This window comes from Sciurus vulgaris (genome assembly GCF_902686455.1).
Source record: "Sciurus vulgaris genome assembly, chromosome: 8".
Classification (NCBI taxonomy): Eukaryota; Metazoa; Chordata; class Mammalia; order Rodentia; family Sciuridae; genus Sciurus; species Sciurus vulgaris.
In genome coordinates, this window is record NC_136468.1 from 137,310,099 (window position 1) to 137,334,224 (window position 24,126).

Here is a 24,126-nt window from a genome sequence, read left to right on the forward strand (position 1 = left end):
TCATCTATGTATCTGTCCTTACGTAGCATCACAGAGTTTTGATTACTGTACCTTTGCAGTTAAGTATTGAAATTGGAAAATGTGGGCCCTTTGTGTTAGTCAGCTTTCTGATACGAAATATCCAAGATAATAGGCATAAAAAGAAAAAAGTTTTTAAGTCTTTTGGATATACACCATGGAGTGGGATAGCTGAGAAATACGGTGATTCCATTTCTAGTTTTAATCTAAAATTTTCATAATACAGGAATGTAGCCATGACATTCCCAAACCATGGAACCAAATTCAGTGCCCTTCAATAGATGAATGGATAAATAAAATGTGGTATGCATACACAATGGAGTATTACTCAGCCATAAAGGGGAATGAAATTATGGCATTTGTTGGTAAATGGATGGACCTGGAGACTATCATGCTAAGTGAAATAAGCCAGATCCAGAAAGCCAAAGGTTGAATATTTTATCTGATATGAAGAAGCTAGTCCAAAATAAGAGGGAGAAAAAAGAAAAGGGGTGATTCCATCCAAATAGAAGAATGATCAGTGGAGTAGAGGAAGAGGATGTAGGGATAAGATAAAAGGGGAAGGGAGGAGGGAGGAGGGATAAGATAAAAAAGATTGGGACAAATTTGACCTAGTTTTCCTATGCACACATATGAATACACCACAGTGAATGTCACCACTCTGTATATCCACAAGACACTAAAAACCCAGCGAACACAGAAAGGTCAGAGAGTAGAGGGGAGGGAATGGAGTAGGGGAAAAGGGGGAAGGGGAACCATTGGGGACCAAATTAGAGCACATTATATTCTATTCTTTTATAATTATGTCAGAATGAATCCTAATGTTACATATAACTTAAAAGAATCAATAAAAAAGAAAAGCTTGCTTCTGGCTCCCAGTGTTGGAGGTTTCAGTTCATGGTTGGCTGACCTGTTGTTTTTAGGTCATCCTGGTGGGAAAGTGTGGCAAAGGAAGCCCCTTTGCCTCATGGTCGAAGATAAAAAGTAAAGGAGAGGAAGAGACTGTTGTCCTGAAATCCCGTGCAAGAGTATGCTCCCAGTGACCTCCAACCTCCAACAGGCCCCTCCCCAAAAAGGTTTCCACCGCCTCCCAATAGTGCCACGCTGAGGTCAACCCTCTAACACCTGGGTCTTTGGTGGGCATTTCAGATCCAACTTTATTCTTCCTTTTCAAGAATGTTTTGGCTATTTGGGATTTCTCATAATTCCATATGATTTTCAGGATTATCTTTTTTTATTGCAAAAAGAACGTTGAGATTTTTCACGTACGTGCTGGGGATTAAAACCCATGGCCTCACTGCATGCTAGGCAAGCACTCTACCACTGAGCTACACTCCTGGCTCAACACTGGGCTTTTGAGAGGAATTTCAATGAATCTGTAGCTCATTTGGGGAAGTCTTCCAATCCATGCACATACATCATCTTTCCACTTCCTTAGGTCTTCTTTAATTCTAGCAAAATTTGATAGTTTACAGTGTGCCCGATTTGTACCTCTTTGGTTAAATTCATCCTGAAGTGTTTAAGTCTTTTGGATGCCATTGTAAAGGGCGTTGTTCTTCTTAACTTTATTTTGAATTATCCATTGCTAGTATATGGAAAGATCCACATACAGTCACATTATTCAAAAATGGGAACATGTTTTGAAAAATAGGGTTAGGTAATGCCATCGCTGTGCAAACATCGTAGAGACATTTACACAAACTAAGATAGTCACAATATCACTAGGTAATACAGTTTTTATGGGACCACTGTTATATATGCAGTCTGTTGTTGACTGAAATGTTATGTGGCATATAACTGTAATGTGTTCTTATTTTCTAACTTAATCAGCAGTAACTACAGAATCATACAAATTGTTTCCAATATGAATTAAGAAAGTGTGTTTTCTTTCATGGCTGAAGATTATAGCTAAAAGAAAATAATTCACCTCGATGAGAAGTAGGGGTCACCAGGATGAGGAAAAAGTGTCACGTCTGAGGACCGTCAGAGGAACTGATCCCGGAATCTGCTAACTGCAGTTGACCACGCTAGGGAATCTGCAGAAGGTCTTTTAGTGTATAACAACTCAGAGGACCCGAGACGAATCTCTCTCAAGGGCCTCTGAGGATGAGATGGAGACTCTCCAAGGCACCTTTGATTACTCACTTAACGGTCGTCTTGATGATGCTTTGGCAGCATTTTGAGATCATGGATTCTGCACAAATAAATACCCTTCAAACTTCATACAATGGAAAAGTCCAAAGAATCAAAAAAAACCCACTCCCTCTGCACACCTTCTCCGACATAGATATTTATCGTGCAAGAACTGGGTCACTTACATCTTCACTTACGTGGAGATGGACTCCTGAGGTGAGGACGTTTCAGGAATGAGAGAGCAGGGGGCACGCATGGAGAATGGAACCTGTGGAAGAGAAGAGGGGCAGGGAAGGCGGCCCGAAGGACAGGACCCTCCTCAGATCCGCCCAAGGCAGGCCTGTGCATGGTGAAAAGATGGAGAGGGATCCGCAGCATTTTCATGGACCACAAGTGCATCTGAGGCTGGCAGTGAGAGAGACTTGGTTCTTGTGAAGATTGTTCACGGCTGAACGTGATTCTTCCTGATACTGAAGGCATACACACCAGACAAGGCTTTCCACTGAAGCAGCAGTGCTCCTGAAATCCTGGCTGTATATTAATATGTATTCCAGGAAGTCCTTGTAACTAGTTTTTAAAAAAAAAGAACATTTTGATTCTTGTGACCTGTTTAAAGTAAGAAAGCCTCAAGGCTTTTAGGTTTGGGACAGAGATGGATGGTTGGTTACCCATCTGATAGTGTAAGATACTATCTGATTCTCCCTAGAGAAGCCTCACACACATAGGGCAAGCCCATAATGGATTCCAAGAGTGGTGATTGGGTCCTAAGCATGAAAGATACCTTGGGGGAAGCCACTAAGAGAGACTTTGACTACTGTGAAATATGGCATCCCGTTTGGCCTAGAATTTAGGAAGCACAAGGATCGCATTGATCAAAAAGCAACAAGAAACCACTGGACTTTCTACAAGATTCCATTCTAGGTAAATAGACAATGTAAAATGAATGAAAAAATGGTATGGCTTGTGCAAAAGCTGGTGGAAAGATGTGTTTGTCAGCTTTCTATTACTGTAACGAATACCTGAGATGATTAGCTTATAAAGACAGGAGGTTTATTTTGGCTCACAGTTTTGGAGACTCCAGACCATGATGAATTGTCCATGTTGCTTTGGGCTTCTGATAAGTTCTGGTAAGGCAGCACATCTTGATGGAAGCATATAGCAGAACAAAACCACCCACCACATAGTCAGGAAGCCAAAGAGAGAGGAAAAGGAAGGGGTCTTGGTCTCCCCATTTCCTTCATGGGCATGCCCACAAATGACTTTAAGACCTCCCATTAGGCCCACCTCTTAAAAGTTCCTTCTCTTCCAACTAGCACCATGGGCTGGGGATCAAGCCTCCAACACAAAGGTCTTAGAAGGAATCTTTATGATGTAAACTATAATGCAAGACAATGTCGATTTCGGAAAAATATAACACATGAGGATTGACATTTCATTCTGATGTTGACTCATCAATACGACCTAATCCTAAATGTATGTGCACCAAACAACTTAAGAGTCATGACAGGGTTTTTTTGTTTTTGTTTTTGTTTTTTTTGATCAGGGATTGAACCCAGGGGCACTTGATCACTGAGCAACATCCCCAGACCAATTTTGTATTTTGTTTAGAGACAGGGTCTCACTGTGCTCCTCAGGGCCTTGCTTTTGCTGAGGCTGGCTTTGAACTCTCCATTCTCCTGCCTCGGCCTCCTGAGCCACTGGGATTACAGGCCTGTGCCACTGTGCTCAGCTGGTGACAGGACTTTTTGATAGCAAAAGCTCAAAAGGAAGGAAGCCAAGTCAATGATTATAATGGAACACTCCCATATTTCTCCTTCAGTAGTCATATAAGAAAAGTAGGTAGAAAATCAGAGAGGCTGATGCCAACAAACTAGACCAACTTGACCTCACTCACATTTACAGCACCCCACACTTGAAACAAAGATCACACTTCCTTTTCCAGGGCACCAGAATACCAAATATAGAACCATATTCTGTGTCATTTACACAAGGACATTTAACATAAATGAAATTAAACAAGGTACATTCTCTGACCATCCTGATTTAAAGATAGAAATATATTAGGAAAAGACACCTTGAAAATTCCCAAATATTTGAAAAAGATAAAAGAAACCGACACACTTTGAAATGATCCATTGTTATGGTGTAAATATGGTGTCCCCCTAAAGCTCATGTGTGAGACAATGCAAGGAGGTTTGGAGGAGAAATGATTGGGCCATAGCCTTAACCAGATCAGTGAATGAATCCCTGATGGGATTAACTGAGTGGCAACTGGAGGCAGGTGGGGTGTGATTGGAGAGAGTGGCTCTTTGGGGGCTTGGCTGTATTTTGTACATACTTTGTATCTGGAGAGTGGAGCCTCTCTCTGCTTCCTGATCACCGTGTGAGCTGCTTCCCTCCACCACACTCTTCTGCCATGACGTCCTGCCTCCCCCCCGAGCCCTGAGGAACGGAGCCAGATGTCTGCGGACTGAGACCTCTGAAACCGTGAGCCCTCTACAAAACTCTTCCTCCCCTAAAATTGTTCTGGTCCCATCTTTTAATCACAGTGGCGAAATAGCTGACTAAAACACCCGTGGATCCAAGAGTCAGTCACAGGAGACCCTAGAAAATATTGCAGATTAAGTAAATATTAAAACATATCAAAATTTGTAGAGGGAAACTAAAGCAGTGTATGTATGGGGAAGTTTAATATTAAATTCTTAAATTAGAAAAATGAAGACCGGTATTGAACTGACTAGGTTTCAACCTTAAGAAAGGGCTAAGGAGAGAAAGAATATATTAGAACCAGGAAAACCAGATAGAGAAATGAAAGAGAAGAGCATCCATCAAAGGAACTGAAAATAGGAAACCCACCTGGCTGCATCACCGTAGCGTGCTGGCTAGTAACTGGACGGACCTGGAGGCTGTCATGTCGCGCTAAGTGAAAAGAGCCAATCCCAAAAGAGCAGAGGTGGAGTCTTTCCGCTGATAGGTGGAAGCTAAGCTGCTACAATAAGTAGGCGGGGCAAGAAGGGAAGTTCAGTACTTCAGACGAAAGGCAATGAAGGGAAGGGAGGTAAGGGGGCCAGGAGTAGGAAAGACACTGGAATGACCCTGACATCATTTTCCAACGCAGCACATAGAAAAATGCCTCAGCCAATCCCATCATTGTGTCCGTCTACAAGAATGGGGTTCTCATTAGAATAAGATAGAAATATGCATGTGTCATTTTATTAAAGTGGATTCTACTGTCATGTATGACTAAAAAGAATTTAAAAAAGAAAATAGGAAAATGGAAAAATCAATGAAACCAATTGCTGAGACTTTCAGAAAAATCACAAGAACTGAGAGACCTCTGACTGTGCTGATTGAGAAGAGAGAGAATGTTACTAGATACTTTTAAAAGATAAGAGGGCTGGGGAAGAGGCCCAGTGATAGAGCACTAGCTAGCGTGTGTGGAGCCTGGGTTCCATTCCAGCAATGACAACAACAACAATAATAATGATGATGAATGCGAGGAACAACTATGTCCCCAAATTTGAAAACTTAGATGATCAAGTTCCTTGTAACACAAAACCATTGGAAGCTCAATTCATGTAAGAATTTCGATGTACCTCATCATAAACAATAAAAGTGAGTGATGGGTATGGTAACTGCCCTGTGTTGATCATTGCCCAATGTATGCATGAGTCAAAACGTCATGTTGCACCTCTTAAATGTGTCCAAACACCATGCCAATCAAAACATTCAGACAGAATATAGTCTATCCTCATTAATTTTCTGCTTGTCATTTCTGGGTATAGTTCTCTACAAATAACAAATAGGTCCAGGTGGTTGATGTTGTTAAGCCTTCTATATCATTACTCCTTCCGGCAAAGTGAGGGGGCTTAACAGCTCCAAATATGATTGTGGATTTGTCTTTCTAGTCTTATTAATTTTTACTTCTTGTATTTTGAAATTTTGTTATTGGGTACATACACATTTAGGATTGTTATACTTTTTGTTTTTTTTTTTTTTTTTTTTTTTTGTTATACTTTCTTGAAAAAGTTACCCTCCTATGGTTATGAAATGTTCCCTTTTATCTCTGAAAATACTTGTTCATGAAATTTATTTTATATTAGCTCTACTTCAGATCTCTCATGCTTATTTTCCCCCTCTTTTGCTGTCAACCTTTTAGTGTATTGATATTTAAAGTGTGCACATGTATAGAGCACATAGTTATTGTTTGCTTTTTACACATATTTAACACTCATACTTTTAATTTATGATAACTAGATCATTTATATTTAAATTAATTATTGATATTGTTGAAAAAAAAGAACACCTGACCCTGAAGGCCAATGGAAAGTTGGGTAAATGAGAGGTTTGACGATGTAATATTTTGGAAAATCGGTTGAATAGTCCTGCTGTCAGGCTCAGAGAGAAGATTGCTGGGATGCTTTTATTGCAATTGTTCATTCTCTCATTTGTCATATGTAAGACAGCAACAGATTTATTGTTAACCCTTTTTATTTTGCAAATAAAAAACTAATATATACATATGTATGCATGCATATGTGTGTGTTTATCTCTATTGTACCATAAGCAGTCTCTTAGGTAGCCCTTTATGGTTTTTATTGAAATTATTTAACAGCAAATAAAGCTGGAGATTTTTTCATATGCTTACTTGCCATTTGACTATCCTCTTCAGTGAAATACCTGTTCGTGTGTTTTGTTAATTAATTGCATTATTCGCTGATTGTTGTTTTCCAGTCTTTGTATGTTTTGTAAACAAGCATGTATATGGCAAAAAATAAATAACAACAAAAACATTCAAAATATGCATAAAATGTAACTAATCCTATCTATTAAAAACTCAGATTTGGAGTTAAAATTGTGCCCCCAAAGCCCTATCTGTTTCTGGTTTCTTCATCTTACGTCTTCCCTCTCTCTGATTGTTCTTTGGCAGTAGTGGAAATTGAACCCAGGGCCTTGCACATGCTAGGCAAGAGCTCTGCCTCTGAGCTATATCCTAGCCCTCCTCCTCTCCTTCTGCATTAGGTACTCCCTCCTCTTCCCTCTGCCAAGAAGAGCCCACCACTGGCTGTCAGAACTGAGCTGTACCAAACAGCCACGAGTGAGATGTCACTTACATGTGATGTCACCACAGTGCTGGACTCAGGGAAGCTAAGCCTTTATCCAGGAGTCCGTAGGGGTGACTGAATTCTTTTGAAGATCATCTGACAATCACGTTACTCAGAGAGACCCTGGAAACAGTGGAAGAATCAGAAGAAAGAAAAAACAAAAACTGCTGGAGAAACAAATTTATACCTAAGATTCCAAGTAAGGAAGAAACTGCGAGGGAGGGAGGAGATGCTGGTTTGCATCTGGAGATGGCATAAGTGGACGTCCAACCATGGTCATGCCTGGAGAAGGCTAGGTCCAATTCCAGGCTGAAGTATGTGGTGGCCTGGCATTGTGGGGGATCCTCCACCTCATTTGCTGATAAGCCACTAAATACCCAGGATGTAATTGAATTATGCAGCAGCTGCCCTTCTGACAAGTCCACAAAAGAAGACAAGGACAAAAACAAAAGATGTTCCCAAAGAAGACGCCATCCAGAGACTCCGGTCAAGAATATGTGGGGTTCCACTGGAAGAGACCTACAGGTATTTATTGAAAATACACTGAAAAAGAACCCAAGGGACCAGCATCCTGTTGCTAAAACTAGAACAGGAGGTTCTGGAATAAATGACACCAACGAGCCGTGCAAGAAGTCCCTGAGGTGACCTCACATCACAGAGTGCTATTAAACTCTCTATCTGGGGATGGACCACGATGTCGATCAAACTGGGAAAGCGGTCCTCATCCACCAAGTCAGTAACCTACAAATCCCTGACAGAGGTTCTCAGAACGTATAAAGGACAAGAAGAATGCCGAGACTTGAAAAGAGATTCAAGACAGATGAGGCCAAGAGAGGCGGAGACGATGATGGAGGTAGCCAGAACGGGTATCTAAGTGACATCGGGGGAGCCAATAAGGGCTGAGCTGCATCTCAAGCAGCCACCAGAGCAGAGCATACACAGGGAACTCGGGACCCTGGAGCCACCACCTTGGAGCAGCATAGGCTCTGATGGCTCTGTCATTGTCTCTCTCCTCACTCAAGGTGACGACATTGGCAGCAGTCGAGGTGGCAGTGCAAGAAGGGCCACTGGGCCAGGATGGCACTAGATGCCCCAGCAGCATGCCACCTGGTCGCCTCTGCCCAGTCTATCCGGGGCCTTCTCCCTTGTATATTTCTTCCTGCTTTTCCACCCATGTCTCTCAGTAACAGTCATCTTTGAATCATCTCATGATTTCCCGGGCAGGTGGCCTCAGCAACCCCTCAGATAAATGAGCCTTAGCCACCAAGTGCTTCGGAAGCAGCCTGCTGGCCCCTGGCTCTGTCCCAGCCCCTATCTCCCAGCATCCTCAGCAGACAAGCTTCATCATGGCTCCCACAAGAAAGCTCCTCCCACGTCTGCCTTTTCCGCTTCTAGCCATGCACCCCCTGTTCAAGCCCTGCTACCCCAGGCTACAAGCAATCCCCTCCCTCAACAGATCTGGGTTTAGTACCTAACCCCATCCAGCAATCTCAACCTCTCGCCCACATTCTCTCGGTAGTCTCAGACCCAGAGTGAGAAAGAGCTGCCCCAGCCAGCCCAGTAGCCTGCTTAATGGCCCTGCTGCCTAGGCAGTGGCTTTACCAAGGCATGCCTGGGGTCCAGCAGCCCAGCGTAAGGCTTGCTCAGCAACCGAGGGGCAGCGTGGGCTTGGGCAGGCGAGGCCTATGGCTTGGTATATACATCAGTGCTTTCTTCCTAAGGTCCATCCTAGTGGCTGATGACACAAAATGTGGTCCAGCTGCCTTTCTAGCAACCCAGGCTGGTCTCTGAGAGCCAGTCCAGGGCAAGAAGACCTCCTAGAAGTGGCTGGGCCAGCAGATCCCCCAGCTCAGCAGAATGGTGTGAGCCGTTCTTTGGGGTTTCGGCAACCTCCCTGCTCTGAGCAGCCCCAGGATGGCACAGTCTCCTCCTCTCCCCATGGCCCCTCAGAGATGCCACAGCTCAGACACTCAAGAGTACCACCTCCTGGACCCCAGGTGTGCTGGTCATGGAGCTAAACATCTAAACATGGACCCCAGACTTCTCCAGAACTGTGTTCCACTGGGATCACTGTAAATACTACAGCATGGGCTGGTGGGGTCAGACACTTGGGGGGCTGTACCACCCGACAGCCCAAATGAGTAGCACCCCCTGTCTTGTCTCCTACCCAGTCTCCAGCACCCTCTCCTGTTATCAGCCCCAGCAGCATCAGCACAGGACTCACTTCCTGTTTTCATACAATTGCCCCAACCTGGGTCCAACACAGGGTGATGGGCACCTCTCTCTTTGGGCCAGCCATTACAGTACAGTCTGTCCATCTGCCCTCCCTTACTCCAAGGTCAGTGGACTTACACAGTGCACCACAGACAGAGTGAACTGACACATGGAAACCAGAGCAAGAGACAAGCATACAAATTTGCCTCCTACGACCTGGGGATGGTAGGTGCTGGAGGTGACTGATCTTGCTGGAACACCTCCCTTACTGAAGTGGACAAACTTCCATCAGTCCATCGGGTCTGGTTCCAAGACCCAGTGACTCAAGGATGCTGGGGTGGGTGTGGGGGGTGCTGAGAAACAGCTGTTGCTCAGATGTCCCTGCTTTGTACACTCTTGTGGCCATGTCCCCACTCCCAGCCCCCACTGCTCCACATCTTCAGCTCAACGACTCCACGTATGACTTTGAAATTCAAGTGGCCCCAAAAGAACAATGACCTGAGGATCCTAGAGTGGGCCACCTCCCTTGAAGAGGAGGAGGCAGAGGTTTGGACAGAGTAGAGGAGGCCTGAAGGTCCTGGCTGACCAAGACAAGGTGAAGTCGTAAGTGGAGCTGGCGCCAGGCATGAGGGACGAAGAGGAAGACAGACCCCCGCTCTCCTGCCTAGGTCCCCATTTCTCCCTGGCTGGTCCCCTTGGCTTCCCAGCCTCTTCTAGCATCTTTAATCTCTTCTCCACCATGAAATTAACTTCTCAGTTTGGCCTGGTAGAATTGGGAGGGTCCCACACTCTTCCAGGCTCCTATTTTCTCACCAGCAAGCTTTTTCCTTTGTTTTGGTCTTTATGAATATATTTATGTGGATAGAATTAAGAAAAACAAAATTGGTTTCCCTGTTTTCTCCCTTCTTTCATCCTGTCCCCCCAAACCTCACAGAGCTAAAACCCCACTTCTGCAGCCCTCCTACATTGTTTTCTGTTTATTTGGGATGTTCTTGGGGGAAAAGGTTGATTTTTATTTTAAATATTTTTTAAAAATCTGTCACTGTGAGAAAGAAGAAAGTCCAGCTGGCTTTGCACATCACACCAAACATTCAAGGAATAATTAATACTAATTCTACCAAACTCTTCCATAAAATAGAAGGCTTCCCAAATCATGTGCAAAGTCAGAAAAAAACATTAATAGAAACAGATTGCACAGACACAGCCTTTATGAACACAGGCATAAAAATTCTGAATAAATAAAACCAAATGTCACGACACTTGAAAGTGCAATCAGGATTTATCCCAGAAATGCAAGATTCATTCAACATTCAAAAAGAAGACATCGGGAGGCTGAATCAGGAGAATCGTGAGTTCAAAGCTGACCTCAGCAACTCAGTGAGACTCTTTCTAAATAAAATATTTAGGGCTGAGCCTGTAGCTCAGTGGCCAAGTGCTTGCCTAGCATGTGTGAGGCACTGGGTTCAATCCTCAGCACCACACAAAAAAATTTTAAAAATAAAATATCTTAAAAGGGCTGGGGTGTGGCTCAGTGGTTAAGCACCCCTGTGCAATCCCCAGTAACAGAAAAAAAAAAAAAAAAAAAAAGAATCCAAGGGCTCCCTTGGCTGAGGCTGCTCCTCTGCTCCTCTAATTGGGCTTTGAAGTGGGCCATTTCTGGGCCTGGGGGGCTCCAAGAAGGCATCCACATTGCTGGCAACCACTGCGGCAGGGCCAGGCAGGTCCTCGGCGTCCAGCTGCGTTGTCCCTGCAGCCTGAAGCACACAGGGCTGGCCGGGCCGAGCTCAGGCCTCCCAGCCGTGGCTCTTTACTTGCTCCACGGAGAAGGCAGGTGAGCCTTGGAGCTCCAAGAGCCCTGAGGAGCCAGGCGGGGCAGGCCAGGCAAGCAGCCTCCGAGGGAGCCCAGCCCAGTGCCAGCGCCTCCGAAACCTCCGGTCCCACCAAGGGGAAGCACCAAGGCCTGGAAAACCACCACAGCTCGGGAGGAAACCAAGGGGCAGACCCAGAGAGCACCTCGCAGGCTCCTCCCAGAAGAAGCAGGGACCCCGCAGGGCCTGCTCTCTCCAGGAGCTGCTTCCTGCTGGGAGTGGACTGCTTAGCTCCGATGGTACTGCCCGCCCCTTACCCCAGACCCACAGTCAGGGCCTCTGGCGTGCTCCCTGCGCCCTTGCCACACGGACACAGCACAGTCCCCGCTACAGGGCCCCTGAGGCTCCAGTGTGGAGTTTTCCTCCAGCCTCTGCTCCCAGTGACCTCTTACACACACGTCCTGTGCCTGCTGCTGCCCCATTCCCTTGGTTGGGGACACTGCTGTCTGGGCTCTCGATTTGTGGGCCCCTTCTCTGCTCCTCTCTATTCCCTTTGGCTTCCCATACAGAGACCTACAAGGGTTCCTCTGGCCGTGAAAAGGGCACGCACCCCACCTCACTTTGCCAAATGCCCCACTCTGCTGGACAGGAAGCAGGTGGTGTGGACAGTGGAGGAGGGCCCTCAGCCGCCAGGGTGCCTCCAACCAAACCGACTCTTCCCTCCAGTGGGCCTCACACCCGTTCCTCTTGCTTTCCCGTGTCACCCGATCCTGTGCTAGGTTGGACAGACCCCTTTGGGGTACAGGAAGGCAGGCTGGACTTGGAGCCTGTGCCCTGGCCCCACACACCTGCCCTCAACCAGGGAGCTGAGCATCTCCTTCAGTGGTGGGGATGAAGTCACCCACTCCCCAAGTAAGGCCCAGTTCCAGGTGCCACCATGGAAGGCAGGCCAGGGGCCAGCTCACCTCTCACGCACCCTGCCTGCTTCCACAGCTGGGCCGTCCCTTCCTCAGATGGGCACTGACAAGGACCAGGTCTGCCCACCCCCGGCTTTCCTGCTCCTCCAACTGGCAAGGGTCTGGTTTCACCCTTTCCTGGGCCCACAGACTGCCTCTGAACAGCGGTGTGTTGCTCGGGGTTTGCCAGCCCGCCCTCACTCTTCCTGGGGAAGGGAGGGCGGGGGTACTGTCCATCAACGGGGTAGGGGCCACCTTTTCCCCCTGTTCTGTCAGGGAGAGACCTGGCCACTATTTGTTCCCCTTGAGGACTCCCCTCCTCTGGCTTCCTATTTATAGTTACGTGAATAATAAATTATCCTTTTCTGAAAAAAAAAAAAAAAAAAATCCAACTATGATTGTGGTAGCAAACGACTCACTCTCCCTAAAGATGTCCAAGTCCTAATCCTTGGAATCTGCTAGAATGTTGCCTTACGTTGGGAAGGGGTGTGAAGGTTGCAGATAGAACTGGGTTGCTGGACACCTGCCCTTCGAAACAGGGACGCTGTCCTGGATTTATCCAAGTGGCACTAATGTGACGCGCGGGAGGGGAAGCAGAAGCAGAGGGGAAGCCACTGTCAGGGTGGCAGAATGAGAGACTGGTCAGCGGGTCCTTGCTGGCTCTGGAGATGAACCAGGGCCTGGGAAGCTGGAAGAGAGCGAGCACGGCGATTTCCTTGTAGCACCTCCAGGAGCGCAGCCTCGCTGACGCCTCGGCTGCAGCAATGCAGGTCCGTGTCAGACCTCCGGCCTGTGGACTTGTAAGATATGGCATGGACATCACTCGAAGGCGACAAGCTTACAGGGATTGTTACGCCAGGTAGGGACTCTGATGCAGCAATTCATCACATAAACAGAGGTAAGAAGCGAAATCATGGGCACTTCAATGGCGGCAGAGAAAGCATTTGCCAAAACTGGGCATCTGCTCGTGATGAAAAACTAACCTTCATTTTTATGTGGTGCTGGGGATTGAACCCAGTGCCCGGCATGTGCTAGGCGAGCGCTCTACCCGAGTCACAACCGCAGTCCCCAGGTTAAAAAAAAAAAAACAGAATGAAGAAAGACCTTGTCAACCTGGTGAATGGCACAAATAGTTAACCAAGCATCTAATAATGAAAAACAAACATTTCCTCTTAATTCATCAACAGTGTGCAGGACTTGGTAACTATCGTGTTAAGCAAGAATAACCAGTGGGAGAAACACCAGTGAGCGTAAGGAGGAACGGAACACTCACACAGGCTCAGAGTATCTTCCCACAGGATACTTACTAGAAAGGGAAATAGGAACTTAAAACTTGAATTGATCAAAGTTATTATGACTAATGGGATGAAGCAACACCATGTGTCCCCTGATATGAAAATATGGTATCACTTCTATTTCTACCAAAAAAAAAGGCATGGATTTAATTATGACACATAAGCTGTTTTTTAAAATATGATTTTCAGCCTCTCCTGTATTTTTTGACATTTATATAACCTTTATTAAAATAATTTTATTATTGTTAATCTCTATGTCTATCCCCATTTTTATTGCTGCATTACAGTTATACATACTGATATTTGTTACATGTTCATGCCTGCGTACATTAACAATTTGGCCAGTACTCTTCCCAGCACTTTTGTCCCATATATTCTTATTGTGGGAACAATAAGGAAAGTTCTAGAAACAAAAATAAGAGATTCCCTCATCTCTCTATAGTCTATTTCCTATCATTTTCATTTCACTGCTTTTTCTTCAGATCTACCTTCCATTTTATCAATTCTCTTAAGCTATGTCACATGTGCCACTACAACCATCCCTGAGGGTATTTATTCCTACTGGTTTTCAGCTTTAGAACTTCCAAGTTCTTTTCTACAATTTTCTCTTGCAATTCTTTTTAATCTTACCTCTTGTAATACTCTGGGTTGATAACTTGGGTGATTATAGCCCCTATAGTTCCATTTGTATTGTTTGATTTCCTCAGTTTTGTCTTTCTCTCTTATATCTTATTTTTCATTGAGTACTATATATGAGAATATAAGACATTGATGTTAAAGATGTTATCCTGCAGAGAGACTTTGTTTGCCCCTGGTGGGTGACTGGGGGGATTAGTGGTCTGGCTTCCAATCCTGTCTGTGTGGTCTTATCTACTTCAAGTTTCCCGTAGGGTGTATGCCACAGGACTTTAAACCAAAGATCATATAAGTCACCAATAACCAACTTTCCGTGGAACATACACCCAAGAACCTATTGAAATAAATCCAATTTTTCAATTGCCTACTATGGACTTTGGGCACAAAAAGTCCCAAACACCAGGGTTATTTTCCCAGATTTTCTTCTAAATATTGGTATAATTTGCTTTGCTTTGCCATCTCTTTGAACATTCTAATAATTTGTTCAGATTTTTCATCAATACTCAGGGAAATAACTGATATTGTTATCCCTCAATATCTGTGGGAGATTGGTTCCAGGATCTCCCAGGACACAAATATTTGCAGATGCTCAGCCCCTTATATAAACTGTCACTTTGCATACAACCTTTCTTTGTATACTTTATCTCCAGATTATACAGTACCCAATGCAATGTAAATACTACATAAACAGTTATATTGGATTGCTTTGGGACCACTAACAAGTCTATACTGAGGACACATATTTCCCCACTTATTTTCAACCTGAGGTTGTTTGAGCCACAGATGCAGAACCCACAGATCTGGGGTGCCAACTGCATGTTATCCATTGTTGCCAGAATTAGGAAGGACATTTTCCCCAAGTTGTTATAGTATTGCTACACCAGCCAAAAAGCATTTGACAGAACTTTAATGAGCACTCTCCAGCCCCTCTCCACAATGTGAAACAGACTCTGATGTGTGTGACACATTTACAGAAAATTTTATGTCTTTGGGACAGTAAGACTTCCTTTTGAAACATTAATACCCAATTTCCTTCATCTAATTCCCTCCCCCCAGTGCTAGGGATTTGAAGCCAGAGGGACTCCACTATTGAGCTACATCCCCAGATCTTTTATATTTTTATGACAAGGTCTCATTAAATTTCCTAGGTTGGCCTCGAATTTGCAATCCTTCTGCCTTGGTCTCTAGTAACTTGGATTATAGGCATACACCACCATGCCCAACTTGCTTTCACCCAATTTATAAAAGACTAATAAGCCAGTGGAATGAGGTATGCCCCAGTTTCAGTAATTATTTCCATTTATCTTAGAAAAACAACAATTTAATCAGTAGAACATATTAAGATATTCAATGGCTTTAACGTGAGTACCTTTATTGACATCATTTTAAGTTTAATAGCATTAGGAATGACATTTGTGCATATTTCATTTATTGGCAAAGGTTTTCTTAACAAAGTTCCATTCTTTCCTTCCAAATTAACCTTTTAGATTTCTAGAAACTTAAACCAAATTCTAACTTCAAAAAAGGACATTTGCCTTAGCTCTTATTTAATTATGGGACTATCTCCTCGATTATTTTGGCTTGTGTCTCAGTAGGATTTTACCTGGATCACAAATATTTTCTTAGACGATTTGTTTTTTTAATAGGACAGGCACAAATTGCAAACCTCAGTTAACACAAACAAAGCAAATTATTTTCTAGCATACCCTGTTATATTTGAAACTAATCTCTGCCCCCTGCCCAAATACCACTGTTTAGAAGAGTACAAGAAAACAAAGTTCTCATACATTGTTTCCTGAGTCTATTCAAAGAATCATTGTAAGTGGGAAGAGTAACCTGTGTGGTTCCAGAAAAAGCATGTGACTTCATATAAACAAGGGATCCAAAACTCTGCTGATTATGGTGCAGTTCACATGCTATCACACTTAGAACAACAAGAAAACAAAGACTAAGAGAGATGTTAATGTCCTTTGCAGAAATGGCAAAAGGTTTCCATGTTCTCAGACTGCCAATTTAAATCACAGGTTCTCTATTACCTCTCAAATATACATCTATTCAAAGATATAATCCCTAGATGACTAACAGCTAATCCTTTTCAATTATCAGAGTCAAACTACTTGGAATAGGAGTGTTTGGGTACATTTAGTTACATAAGCTTTGCAACATTTGCAAGGTAAATTCCAAGATAATACTTTGCAGTTCTTTGCAGGCTGGAATGGCAATCTTGGGTAAAGTTGGTGGTATTTCAGGTAGAAAGTACCACGATTTGGACTCCATTTTCACAACATAGACCCATCAATCTGTCAACACAAATCTACCTTCTCAATTGCCTCCTGTGGAATTTGTGGTATAAAAAGCACTCCCAGATACCAGAGTCATATTTCTGAATTTCCTCCTAGATATAGGTGTGGTTTTCTTCTTTGCCATCTCTGATGCCATTTGACATTCTCCCATGTGCAATAAAAATGATTACAATTTACCTATGAATCTATTTCAGATATCCAGCTTCAAAAGTTTAAAAAAAAAAAAAGTACAAATTGTGGTTTTCAATATCAGGTCTTTCTTCTTCTACAGCTCAAAGGTAATAGAGAGAGTCGGAGAGTGATTTATCTGGTTCTTGGTGAATATTCTGGCCCACAAGGTAAGCCAGTTTATGGGCATAGTGGCAAGGAGCAGGAACTCGGATGATACCCTTTAGTAGAGAGAAAAAATTTTTTTTTTTACTTTACACCTTAAACTTACATTTAACTTTCTCTAAGTTTACATCGTCATAGATATCAATTCAGAGGTTGAACGTTGCTCAGTCTTGAACAACACATTTTACAGTTCTGAAGGGAAATGTAACACAATACTCACAGGCAAATTGTAGTACATGTGGCACAGTTTGTAAGTTAAACGCTGTACTGTATCCGGGTCCAAGCAGATAGTGTCATAGATAACATTATAATGAGTGGGAGTAACGGTACCAGTTCTTGAAGACTGACTCACAATGTAAAAGTCATACCTGGAATCACAGAACATGTGGGTGTCAGCTTATTTTAGTAAAGAAATATGGTATCCCTAGTATCAGCTGAAAATATTTCATTTACTAATTTACAGAAATCTCTCTACAGTTTCCTTTAAATTTAGAGGCCTGACTAACAATGATTTGATAAAATAAATCCATAAAGGACAACTAAGAACTAGGCAGATAATGACTCTCCTGAGGTGGAGACTTGAAATGTAGGTACTGATGCTGAGGGAAGGAAAGAAAATGGGCACGTTTGGGTGGCAACAGGTGATTAGATGCAGACATTCAAGGATGAGGCTTCTTGTTTCTCCCTAAGAATTGTTGGAATGCGCTCAAACTCTGTAAATGACATCACTGGTAAGGTTCATCTACTTCCATTTGTTGTAAATATTGAATTTTATCTTTATGGGTACAATTAATACATTATACTTTTGCTTTTTAAATTAGTCCTTTCCTGCATTTGACTATATGGATCCATGTTTCTGTCCTTCCTTAATGTTACTTCATTGATTCCCTTCTAGTGCTATAAATACATTTCCTATCATGGTTTCACATGACTCAATTAAGAAAATAAAACATTTAAGTTAACCAGAAGCTCTTTTATCCAGTAACTGAAGAACCTTAAAATGTTTTAACCCTATAGCCCTTTCCTGAGTAAATATGGTATTATAGATCTATCTTCAGTTTTTTAAAACACAAAACACATCCATAAGATCTACCTTATTTTAATATACTCTAGCAGTTAGTCATTACTTACGAAGTCAAGTCTTTCAGTGAGAGCTGGGTAGATCAGTTTGTGTGTACCCAGTATGTGTTTACCTAAGCATGTTTGTACTTCAGGCACCCTTGATAGCTTAGCTGGGTATCAAATTCTAGTCTGATACTTTGGGGTGGTTTGAAGATACAATATCACTGTGTTCTGGTTTCTACTACTGGTATTGAATAATATATTATTTATTTATTATTTATAAATATATTATTCTCCTGCCTGCTTTTAAAATTTCTTGTTCCTACTCTTAAATTTCACCTGTACCTAAGTGTAGACTTATTTTTTTAGATCGTGCTCAAATTTTGATTTTCAAACATGAGGATTCAGAATCTGAGTCTTTGATTATTACTCCCAAACACATTTTTTCCTACAGAAACACTTTGATATAGAACAAATCTTATTTTGCCTTATAATTTCCTCAATATTTCTTTCACTTTTGTATCTTTATGACTCTCCACTGCACCATGGAAATTTTAATGTGGTTTTTAGTTAACCATTTTCTGTGTAAAATGCTCTTTGGTACTTCCTCAATTTTTCTTAATTTTTGTAAAGTTTATCATTGTTAAATATCTAAATCTAAACTGAACTTTTAATTCAACATTTCTTTGTTACTTGTTTTCTTCCATTTATGTATCTTCCCCTTTAACATGGAATGTTTCTAACCACTTCATTTTCTACAAGTTTGGGATGTCTGAACCTGCTGTCTTTTTCTCTGCTGATTCTCATTCATGGTGGGTTGCTTTCTCGCATGAAGAAAGCAATTCATAAATGACTGATCTGAATTATTGCAGATGTTCATGGGTAATAGCAATGACAATATAAAACTAAACTATTTTTTGACTTGTACAATATTAATATTACTTTGTAATTCATCATTTGTCCAGGTTCTTAGAAGATAAATGTCATAAGAGAAGCTGGTGTTTTATATTGCCCCTTTTAAAAGCAGCAAAACTTTTTAAAAAATATTAAGTTGTAGATGGACACAACATATTTTTATGTGGTGCTGAGGATCGAACCCAGTCCTTACACGTGCGAGGCAAATGTTCTACCACTGACCTATAGCCCCAGCCCCAGCAAAACATTTTTCAAACCAGAAAACCACTTCAGGTTATTACATAAATATTCTGATAGGACATATTTCATATTTGATTTAGGATGACTCCCAGCTGTCACATATATAACTTGCTACTTTCATATCCATACTTGAAGTTGATTTAGAGCCACACTAAAATTAATTTTGTCACAGACTCAAAAACTTGATTAAGAAAGTTAACCATAAGATCAATCACAATTTCGAAAATCCAAATGAAGAGTCCCTGGCCAAGTGTGAAAATATATAGACCAAACTCGTTGTCAAGGATCAGATGCTTCCCAGGTGAAGTTACTAGGATTAAGTGATTTGGCCAAGGTGAACTGAGAACGTTAATAGATGCGGATGTAAAAATAAAACTGTCTTACCATTGCTCCCTGGTTAACACCATGTCAATAACAGTTCCTGGATATGGATTTCCAAGTCCATCGGTGTTAGAAACAAAAAACCTGGTGTTTATTCGTTTCTTCACCACGATGAACGTTAGCTTGATACTTTAAAAATTAGGATAAGACGTTTACTCCATCTCAGAAGCATTCGGGGTGCTAGAACATCGCACACTGGGGACCCATTTAAAAGCCTGCAGGCAGCGGCCCCCTCCACACAGCCCAGGGTCCGGTCTTAGTTCCATGTACCCGATTGGGCAGTAAAGGAGGAATATCTTCAGAGCCACCAATATCCTAGGTGAAGAGACCCTTCCTCTCAACCTCAGGGCCACTCCTGCTGTCTGTTGGACAGCAGGCCCAACAAACAGAAGAGGCCAGAGGAGACAGCTGGGAGGGATCCCCATCCCAGAGACTTAAAAACTCTGGGATCAAAGGAGTGATACCTGCAAACCAGACAGTGTGTTCATGGATCTCTAAGGCTGACAAGCGCTCCCACACAGCCCTCCTTGAAAGGAAATCGGGAAAAGATGCCACCAGGACACTCCACTCTGCACCCTGACTCAGGGTGAGCCACAGGGTCAAAGGGGGGTGGCTGTTTTCTGCCCACCCAGCCACTGAAGCCCACCGAGGGCATCAAGCCCCTTGTTTCTCATCCCATGTCACTGGTTATCCTCCTCTGTGAGAACAGATTTTTCTCAGTGCACGTTGCATCGTCTGAACTGGACAATACGTACTTACCTATGTGTGCTCTGAGCGTCTAAGTAGCTCACAAGCTGGGGTACCTCATGGTCAAGCAAGGCCTGAAGCTGACCGTCTCCCACTCCATCCCGATAGACCACAATAGATTGTGGTGCATGCGGTACGTTTCTAAACCAGGAACTCAAGGCACCTGAAAGGAACCCGGAGACACGCAAGTAAACCTCAACTTGGGTTATTTGACAATGTCTGGGTTCACCTTTCAACACTGTGGCTTTCACGACAGTTTCACTCATGGCCTCTAACTTCAGTCTAGTCCAGGTCTCTTTCATGTATTTACTGTAGTTCAGGGGTTCTCGACAACAGTACCGTTAGAAATCGAGATCCACAGCTCCTGGTGGGGTGGGGTGTGCAGTATTTCTGGTCTCTACCTGCTGGGCTACATGCCAGCGCACCACCATCCCAGGGTGGCAACAAAGAAAATGTTTTAGTCACGAATGGATAGTCTCTGGGGGCACTCTCTCCACTTGTGGAGAACTACTGATGTAGTTGGTACACAGCCCCAAGGCTGACCTTTCAAACAGTTCTTCAGTCCATCCACAAGCTCCTCTCCCGGTTCCTGGAAGATACAATGAGAGTACCACCTGTTTGCAGAAAAAAAAAAATAAGTCAGTTGGGATCTTAAAATTTCATCATTTGGATTCTGAATCTATGACAAAAATATATACGTGTGTGTATATGCAGATGTACATACATATACACCAGTAGCCAAAGAATCCAATTAAGGATAAATCCTTTTACATATGTACAGTGATCAAGTATCAGTCTCTTCTGATATCTTAGTTATAAGGGTTTTTTGAATACAAATAAGATGAACTATTATCATTACTACAAATTACTCATGTTGTCACATGCATGACTACTGTAGTTTTATCTACTGGGGAATGTGACCAAGTGAAAACTCTGTTCCTGGAGGTTCCTGCTTTGGGGTCAACGTCTTAGACAAGGGCTCATCCGTGATAATCATCCGAGGAAGTGACTTGCTTTGCAAGAATGACATGACAACTTCAACATGTCCAGTAAAATCATAAAATGCCTCCAGCCTCTATCCCCTTACTGTTGACTTCAGAGTGAGCTCACCTGACCACCTGATATTATGTACTACACTTTTATTGTCTGCCTCTTTATGAGATACCATCAGCATTTGGTTCTGTTTTCACTGCTGCACTGCTAGTATTTGGGCCTAAAAAATGCTTCAGAATGTCCACTCAGTGCATAGTGACACTGTCTTCCCAGTATTGCGACATTATTTTCTAATTTCAAAGAAAAAAGCAGCACAAAATAATGTTACTGTGTCAAAATAGAGAATGACTGGGGAAAATGATGTCTTCTGTGGAAATGAAGATGGGTTTTCCCTAAAGAACACTCTGGAATTATCCTCTGGTGGGCCACAGACACCGATCATAGCGGGAATCTGTAAGGGCCACATACCATATAACACACAGGGACTAAAAACTCATTTTAAGGTGTGGTGTGGTTTCTCCTCTAAGGATGGTAAAAAAGACTCCAAGTGCCCGGGGTTGTTGGAAGATGGGAGGGAGGAGTGTTTGGTAAGGAAGGTGGACGACCTCTAAGAACTGTGACCTGCGGCTGACGGCCAGCAAGGCACTGGGACCTCTGTGCTACCCCCACAAGGAAATGGCTTCTGCCACACCCACAAGAGCCTGGAAGAGGACCACAAGCCTCCAGTTGAGAATGTGACTCAGCCAACATCTGAATTTCTATCTCGAGATTTCAGGGTCTCATTCAAAGAACTGCACAAAAGCAGGTGCTGTCAGCTAGTACTTTTATTCTGTCAGGCAAAAAAAAAAAAAACATAAAACCAAACAAACAAAAAAAAAAGCATGAACCCAACCATTCATGCAAAATATTTTGGGAGCATAATTTTGTGAGAAAATTGGGACAGCTCATGGCTAAGAACTACTTGTCTGAACTCCAGAGTCAGGTGCGCCTCTTCTGTTGGGTGCACAGTTACCAATTAAATGTCTGCCAAAGCTTACTCACTTGGTTAATTCCTCATCCGTGCTTGCCACAAATCCTGCAATCGATTTTCGCCGATTTACAATATCGTGGAAACAATCAATACCGACGAACATCGTCTTTTCCAACTTTAAAAAAAGTAGTAAATTTAGAACAGAATATGAACAAAACTTAATCATTAAATTAAAAATCAGACTCTTACATTTACTATGCACAAATAAAAGAGAAGGTAATGAAATCCTACATACACCTGTCTCCACCTTCCAGAGGGCTCCTCCCATCTTGCAATTCATCTGCTGGGCAATCTTTGCGGCCACAGTTAGTAATGACCAGGGTTTGCCTAGGGTATGTGCCACTACACACTGGCTTGGAGTTGGGCATTGAACACATAAGTACTTTTTTATTTCATCATACCTGTTTTTCCCATCATCAGGCAATAAGCAAACCACCTTGAAAGCAAGCAGACATGAAACTCTTTAAGACAGAGTAACAATAAGAGAAATGAGAACCATCTCAAGGTAGAACACTGACAAACTAGTGTCTATTAAGCGACGACTGGAGGCTAAGAATGCAGAGGGTGTAGAATCACACTCCACCCCACAACTGTGAGGGGTGGAAGAAAAAGGCTGCAGGACTGGCAATCTGGCAATGTGCCTCCAGTGCTTAAGCCTGCAAAGTCCTTTGTCCTAGTGACTCCATTTCCAGGAATTTAGCGTGAAGTTAACAAGGATGGGTTGGGAGTGTTGACTGAAGGATACCAGGATCAGGATAGTCACCGTTTGCAGGATGATCATTATACATAGGGTACTTGCTAAATACTTTACTTGACCCAATTCTTTCTTTCAGTGACCCACTAACAAGTACTATTATCCCCATTTTACCACTGAGCAAACAAGCTCGGGAGTTCCTGGAAACCACCCGACTTAGGAGGTGCCCAACATTGCATATGACCTCTGGCAGGACGACTAAGTAGTTAGGAAGGGTGGCTCCCACTCGGTCTGTTCCTGACTTCAATGGGGAATTTTTTTTTTTTTTTTAAACCATATGATACCTATAGGAAGTTTTGGGAAGATATCCTTTTATCAGATTAAAATTATTCTATATTAAGTGAATTTTTCTTCAAGAGAAGAGGTATAAAATTTCAGGTACATTATATACAATGATCCAGATACATATTTTTATTACTCGTCATATCAGTTAATCATTATTCTTTTTCTAAAAGTGACCTTGTTCAGATTTTAGATTACTGGCATATAGTAGCTCATCATGTTCTTTTAACAGTTCTTTAAAATTCCAGTGAAATCTACAATAATGACCTCCACTTGCCTCTAATAGTTTCAAAAACTAGTTTTCAATTTGTTGTTTTCCTTTTATTTGCTGTACTGAGGATCAGACCCAGGAGGCTGGACCACTGAGCCTCGACTCAGCCCTCCGTTCTGAGCCAGGGTCTGGCTGACTTGCCCCGCCTGGTCTACAGAGTTGTGATACACACCACTTCCATGGTCTTTCGGTTCTGATCTTGTCCCCACTGTTACTACTCTAACATAGTTGTTACTTGGAAATCACCCAAGATTGCAGTTTTTTTTGAGAAGCCTGGCCCTCCTGAGAGGTTAGAGTCGAGCTGGATCAAAGTACAGGAGTGTGGCTGTGTAAGGCTCAGCCAGATTAACCAACCAATGAAGAATCAAGGGCTAGGATAAGAGAATGGGGACTCAGAGAGATGAGCCCAGCCAGCGAGGCTGTGATTTCCCAAGGTATCTGCCAATCCCGGTACTTGTGACTGGAAGAATTTAAAGAAACTGACAAGCCCCATAGAGGGAGAAGCACAGAAATTGAAGACCAAGACCTGTCAAGAAAAGGTTGCTCCAGTTAAATTGTGAACATTCTCCACCCAGAACTAACCAGGTTAATGACTCAGTGCTGAAGATGACATTTGGAAGAGGAATACATACGCTGATGGAAATGCTGAT

At 42.9% G+C, this 24,126-nt stretch overlaps 1 protein-coding gene across 1 annotated transcript in view; it reads right to left on the reverse strand.

Annotated features, from left to right (window-relative positions):
• Positions 1-16,716: 16,716 nt before the first annotated feature.
• Positions 16,717-24,126, reverse strand: part of LOC306667716 (piwi-like protein 3) — a gene marked incomplete at its 5' end in the record, with an annotated part of 31,890 nt that continues 24,480 nt past the window's right edge. Inside the window, 7 exons of the mRNA XM_079150420.1 lie at positions 16,717-16,857; positions 17,022-17,169; positions 19,403-19,528; positions 20,159-20,309; positions 20,690-20,760; positions 22,181-22,284; positions 22,405-22,605. Of these exons, the coding sequence (XP_079006546.1) occupies positions 16,741-16,857; positions 17,022-17,169; positions 19,403-19,528; positions 20,159-20,309; positions 20,690-20,760; positions 22,181-22,284; positions 22,405-22,605 (918 nt within the window). The 3' untranslated portion in view covers positions 16,717-16,740. The remainder of the gene's footprint in view (positions 16,858-17,021; positions 17,170-19,402; positions 19,529-20,158; positions 20,310-20,689; positions 20,761-22,180; positions 22,285-22,404; positions 22,606-24,126) is intronic.